Below are 6,414 nucleotides of genomic sequence, written 5' to 3'. Positions count from 1 at the left end.
AAAAGGAGCCAGCAGGATTGAGTTCTCCTCTTGTGCTTGTGGACTCTGCAGTCCAACAAGGAAAGAGCCCTCATCAGGTACCAGACTTGAACCAGAACTTCTCAATCTCCAGAATTAGGAGCCAATGTTCCATTCATAATGTATTACTCTAGCTCATTATTCTGTTAACACTTAACAGCCTAAGACACCCTTGTTAGCCATTAGGAAAATGGATTAAATGATCAGATTTGTTTGAAACAAGGCTCTAGCTGTGCTGAGGAAGTGGAATAGAGATCAGTAAAGCACAGGTTGCAATAAGGTTTGAGTTCTGGCTGCAGGGAAGCAGGCAAGAATGTCACCGATGAGTTGTCACCAGTGATCGTGGGGTAGAAGGTACAAGTTGGAAAGGGAAGGAATATACTTGAATAGAAATGTGGGGGGTCTTAGAGGAAGATCCAGTATGGAGATATCCATTGGCCACCTTGACATAGAAAACACTGCTCACTAACAATCTGTCTTCATCTGGACTGAAGATGGAAAATCAGGAGTCACTAATGCACAGAAGACCATAGAATTACTGTCGCTAAATGTAACTGTGACTAATAATCCAACCCTTTAACTTGCATCTTTTTGATGCTTCTAAAAAAAGACATTCTCTCCCACTGGAATACAGGCCATGTGAAGATGGGATTATTTCCTTTCTAGTTCCATACTTCTTCAGTGCCTGGCATATGGAACATAAGACATATTCCATAAATATTGTGCAATAAAAGAAAGGATAATATCTTCTAAATTAAGGTTATAAACATGAGAAGCAGAGAGTTTTTAAAGTATACCAAATAATTTAAGCTTAAAATTCTTCCTGGAGCTTTCATCATTCATACCTGTTACCTATGACAGGAAAATGATTGTCCATCTAAGAATCATCTTTCTAGTTGGGTCAGCTGTGTGCAGACCCCTGAAGCACCAAGGTTTGTACGACTATCACATGGGAGTCTCTCTGGTTTTGTCAATAGAGGCTATATGTAAAATTCTAAACTCAAAAACCATGTCTACACTCCTACAGATCCAGTGCAAATATTACCCACTGCAGCTTTGGAAGAGTGTGATGGTTCTCACTCAAGTCAGTGCAATGCACACACACACACACACACTAACAAATACAGGTAATGATATGCTAATGAGCCTCATCACAATGATCATTTCAAAATGTATACATTTATGTATATATCAAGTTGTGCCCCTTAACTACATCAAGTTTTGTAGATGATCTCTCAAAGTGGTCAGACACTAGTGGGTCATGCCTGTAATCTTAGCTACTTAAGAGGGATCTCAGTTCTAAGTCAACCCAGGCAGGAAAGTTTGTGAGACCTTTTCCTTCAATTAGCCACCAAAATGCTGAAAGTGGAGCTGTGGCTCAAATAGTAGAGTGCCAGCACTGAGTGGGAAAAGGCTAAGGAACAGCCCCTCAGGCCCTGAGTTAAAGCTCTTATACTTATCTCTAAAACTGTCATCCAAATGGCACCAAAATGTGTTCTGCTTTGATAAATTATATTGTGTTTGAAATAGTCATTTCTTACAAAATTTTATTTCCTCCTTTCCATTTTCTGACTAAATGAAGACATACACATCTACCTTATGAAAATCCTCCTGCTTCTCCATTATATAATGTCTGTCCTGAAGCCCCTTTTTTTTGTTCTGCAGCCCTTGGCTTTTCTGCTCTACCTGGGACCAACTGCTTCCTGTGACTGTTGTAAGCTGTCCTCCCATGACTCTTCTCACTCTTCTCCAGGTTGCTACCACTGTGTCTCACATTTCCATTTTCCCTTCTCTGTGAGTACTTTTGTTTCAGTTTTGCCATGACATCTTAGCCACATTAGCTTTCTGACTCCTGAAAAATACCCTAAATCTTCCCCTTTCTTGCCTCTAGTCTTTACATACAATATTTATATACTTATTACTCTGTATCATTCCAGTCATGCTTCAGTGTTGCCTCCTCACTGTGCCCCTGCCCATCCTATCTAGTTAAAAAAAAAAAAAAACCCTCATTCGCCATTAGAATAATTTCTTTAGTACAACACTACTATTTCCTAGCATTAGCATTTTGTGTATGTGTATGAGGGTACATGTGGGGGGGGGAGTGGTCTGCTGATCCTGGGGCTTGAACTTAAGGCCTAAGCACTGTTCCTGAGTGTTGTTGTTTTTTTTTTTTTTTACTCAAGGCTAGCACTCTACCACTTGAGCCATAGCTTCACTTCTGGCTTTTATGGTGGCTAACTAGAGATAATATTTTCACAGACCTTCTTTCCCAGGCTAGCTTCATATCCTATTATTCAGATTTCAGCCTTCTCAGTAGCTAGGATTACAGACATGAACCACTGGTACCAATCCTGCATTTTTAAAAATGTTTTCCTATAAGAAAGGAAAAGTCCTGTTGTTGTTTTCTTTGGGAATTATTTGGAGGAAGGTTATTTTGTTGCTTGTCAAGACTAGGGCCTGAGCTTAAGAGTCTTACTACCTCAGCTGGCACTCCACCACCTCAATCATACCTCCATATTTTCCTTTCATTTCCACCTGTGAATTTCAGTCCCCTGGAGCAATAAAAGGTTCATAGAAGAGCTTAAGTATACAGTATACATGGCAAAAAGAACTTTCAGAAGGCCACATTCATACAAAGCACACATATCTCTTCTTCAGATGGTCCTTAATTTACAATGAATTCTATCCTAAATAAACACATCATATGCAAGTTGAAAATATTAAAAGTAAAAAATTAATTTAGTACACTTGACCTACCAAGCATCACAGTTTAACTCAGCCTATCTTAAATGTATTTTGAACCTTTACAGTACTATACAGATGGTTAAATTCAGCCAAAAGCCTGTTTTATAATAAGATATTAAATTCCTCATACAATTTGCTGAGTGTTTGTACTGAAGGTACGAAGTGTAATGATGGCATAGCTGTACTTTTACACTACTCAAGAGTCAAAGAGAACACAAGTCTCTCCATCACAAGTCAGGAATCAACCAAAGTCTCTACTCTGACATGACAGAAGAAATTATCATTTTTAAATCTTACTGAGACTAGAAACTCTATCAGGTCTTCTGTAGTTGAATGAATATCTATAAAAGCTGAAGGAGAAAGAAAGATAGGGTTTGCTATAACTATAACTATATGAAAGACTATATTTGAGAATCTTTCCATTGTAAGACAGAAAGTACCACATAAACTAAAATGTTAAATGAATTAACACACAAAATAATAAGGGAAATATAAACTAAAACAAAATGAACTATGAACACACCATTATTTTAAAAAATTAAGGCAGGGATACTCAAGAAACAAATGCTGCTATGAGAATTATGTACCAACGTTGGCCAAACAACATGCAGGCCAACCACCTGCTTCTGTAAATAAAGTTTTATTGGCACATGGCCATGCTCATTCAGTTACATGCTGCTTTTGTGCTACGACAGCAGAATGAGTAGCTACAACTGATACCATATGGCCCACAGGCCTAAAATATTTACTATCTGATCCTTTAAGAAAACTTTTAATAGTTGTTCAGGGAAATGGGGTCTTTGGAGCCTAACTAGTATAAAGGCTAAACCTGAAACTTCCATAAAGCTTAAACCTTCAAAGGGGCTCACTCTCCAGGGAAAGTGGATGGAGAAAAACATCTGCAATAGCAAAATAATCCAGAGGAATATCTAGTTGCACTTCAGATCCAGGTGGAAAATATTAGTAAATAATAATAATGATATAAAAAAACAATGTTGATCTCTGAAGTAGTTGTAACTGCAGGCCTGTTTTTGTTTGTTAGAAAATGTAGCTTTTACCATAGGATGCTACAAGTCTAACAAAACATTTGGGTTACTGGAAGAATGTATTTGGGGACGAAGTACAAGTCTTTGCCTCACAATTAATCATCTGTTTTCCATCCCCACATCTTCATTGTGCCTGTATAGACAAGAATCATAATATTTCCGTGTTGGGTTTTTTTTTCCAATTCCAAAGACGACCATTGAGTCTTTACTTCCTGTCTTGGCCGCATTCAAATCATGGCTACACACTTCTTCTAAGCTCTCTTTTCTCTTCATTTCCACAGTATTGTTCCTTGGGGTTTTCCATTCCTTCCTTCAAAGTTTTCTGTTCCTGGCAATGGGCCAGTGGCTCACGCCTGTAATCCTAGCTACTCAGAATGCTGAGTTCTGAGGATCAAGGTATGATGACAGCTCAGGCAAAAAAGTTGATGAGACCCTTATTTCCAATTAACTACCAAAAATGGTCAGAAATAGAGCCATGTCTCAAGTGATAAGAGTACCAAGCTTGAGTAAAAAAAGCTAAAGGAAAGTGCTTAGGCTCTGAGTTCAAGACCCAGCATTGGCACACATAAGTTTCCTGTTCCAGCTTCCATTCCTGTATCCAGCTTCTGAGCTGTTCAGGGCTCACTGTTTCTGGATAATTATTGTTTATTTTCCCACCGCTTTAATCCTTGCTTGTCAGGTTGCATGTGCTCCAGCTCTGGACCCATACATCCAATGACAACTCCATGTCTTATTCAAGGATCTCTAGCTCAGCAAGTCAAATGGAACCTGTCTTGCTTTCCTCCTCCAAACCTATTCTTTTGGAGCGTGGAGGAGGCACTGTCTCAGCAGATAGTATGCCCAAATCTCCAGTTACTTGAGAAATGTGAGAGCTGTTCATCCTGACCTGCCAATCCAGTTAATGACCACATCCCATTCATTTCAATATCTCTTAGTATCTACTTCTACCTATTGGAATCCAAGACTTCCATCAACTCCACTATTATTTATCTGGCTATGGGACTCTCAGGCAAAAATCTCTATCCAAGGTTTGATCCTTAACTCAAAATGGATGAAGTTGAATTAGAGGCCCACTTTTAAATTCTAAACTTATATAAATTAAGCCTAATTCCATACATTGCAACCAATGATCTTATTTAAAACATTATTAGCTTTATAGGATTTATATCCCAAGCTTACTTACTCCTTAAATGCCACTTCTACATCATCCAGATTCTCCCAGCAACACTTTTTTGAAACTAATCTTATTGGTACTAAAGTGACAAGAAAGATTCAAAGACCAAAACAAGACTATAAGTAATAAATGTGATTACATTTATGAAATAACAAAGACCTGAAATCTGATATTATGCTTCAAACTTACATTAGAAAGTTTACATTAGGACCTTCTCTCAGTATTTTGGTTCTAGGAAGCAAAAATCTGAGGTTGACATAAGCCCAAGGGCATCTTCTCAATTACAAGCCAACCAAAGGGGAAGGAAGTCAGTATCAGTGGGGTGTTCTGTCTGGATTCCTCTTTTGAGCCATCTCTAATCATTATCAGCATTCCAATCCCTTCTCTGAGTTCCTGATTTGACAGCTGGTTTAGAAGGGGAAAGTTGAGTGGTGGCTTCAGAACTGGTTGGCACTGGAATAACAGGAGGAGGCAAAGAACAGAAGTCAACCCTATTCACCAGAACACAATCGCTAACTTTTAAAGTACTGGCACAGTACAGTTCACGTTTTTGACAGTCTACCCAAAGGCAGGTCCTATTAACAAGACTAGCTTCAACACAGGCGACACAGTTGGTTTGTTTTTCACAGATTCCCGTGGCTGGAATGGCGGTGGGCACTGCGGGAGACGGCACCCTTGTGGAGATAATATTCATGGGCTCTGAAATGCTTGGTCTTGTCACCATGGTGGTCTTGGCCTCCACAGAGAGCACGCAGAATACAACCAGGCAGACGGTGGCCCAGAGCATAGGTCGAGTGAGCCCGGACATCCTGTCCTTGGCCCTGGTGTTCCAGCCAAAGATGCGAAGGATGCAGTTCACAACAGCTCCAACGGTCCCTCCATCCCCAGCCAGGACTCCACTTCCCTGGACCTGGGGGGGGGGGGGGGGCGGCGTGCTGGGGTCACGTGACCTGCAGGCCTGTTTTTACTTGAGCTTCAGGTTCAAGTTTTCATCGCTTAAAAGAGAAAATATCTTCCAAACAGAGAAAATAAATGTCCTAGGGGAATATGGGGGGATGAAGATCCCACTCCCGTGAGGACTCCCACACTTCCATTCAAGGCAAGCTTTTTCAAAACAGAAGTGGGGCGGGGGAGAAGAAAAGCCAAACTCTCCAGTAACAACTATAACTGAAAGTTCCAGAACAGCAAGCAGGATTTGAATCTACAGGTCTTCAGATATTAGAATTATCAAACACGGAATATAAAATAACTACGTATGAGATGAATGTGCTTACTGCAACTAAATTGTACACTTAAAAAATTAGTTAAAAGGCCAGGCGCTGGTAGCTCCCATCTGTCACCCTAGCTACTCAAGAGACTGAGAGCAGGAAAATACGTGAGGCTCTTACCGCCAAGAAACTACTCAGAAAAAGCCAAAAGTGTCACTGTGAC

At 40.0% G+C, this 6,414-nt stretch overlaps 1 protein-coding gene across 1 annotated transcript; it reads right to left on the bottom strand.

Annotated features, from left to right (window-relative positions):
• Positions 1 to 5,102: 5,102 nt before the first annotated feature.
• Positions 5,103 to 5,882, bottom strand: LOC150058784 (sialomucin core protein 24-like). Its single transcript, XM_090338644.1, has one exon. The coding sequence runs from the start codon at positions 5,789 to 5,791 to the stop codon at positions 5,339 to 5,341; it is 453 nt and encodes a 150-aa protein (XP_090194770.1). The 5' UTR covers positions 5,792 to 5,882; the 3' UTR covers positions 5,103 to 5,338.
• Between the last annotated feature and the right edge of the window lie 532 nt (positions 5,883 to 6,414).

Source organism: Megascapheus bottae, chromosome 9 (assembly GCF_031878675.1).
Source record: "Megascapheus bottae isolate mThoBot1 chromosome 9, mThoBot2.hap1, whole genome shotgun sequence".
NCBI lineage: Eukaryota > Metazoa > Chordata > Mammalia > Rodentia > Geomyidae > Megascapheus > Megascapheus bottae.
Note: the sequence above shows the minus strand (reverse complement) of the source record. Positions and strands in the feature narration are given on the sequence as shown.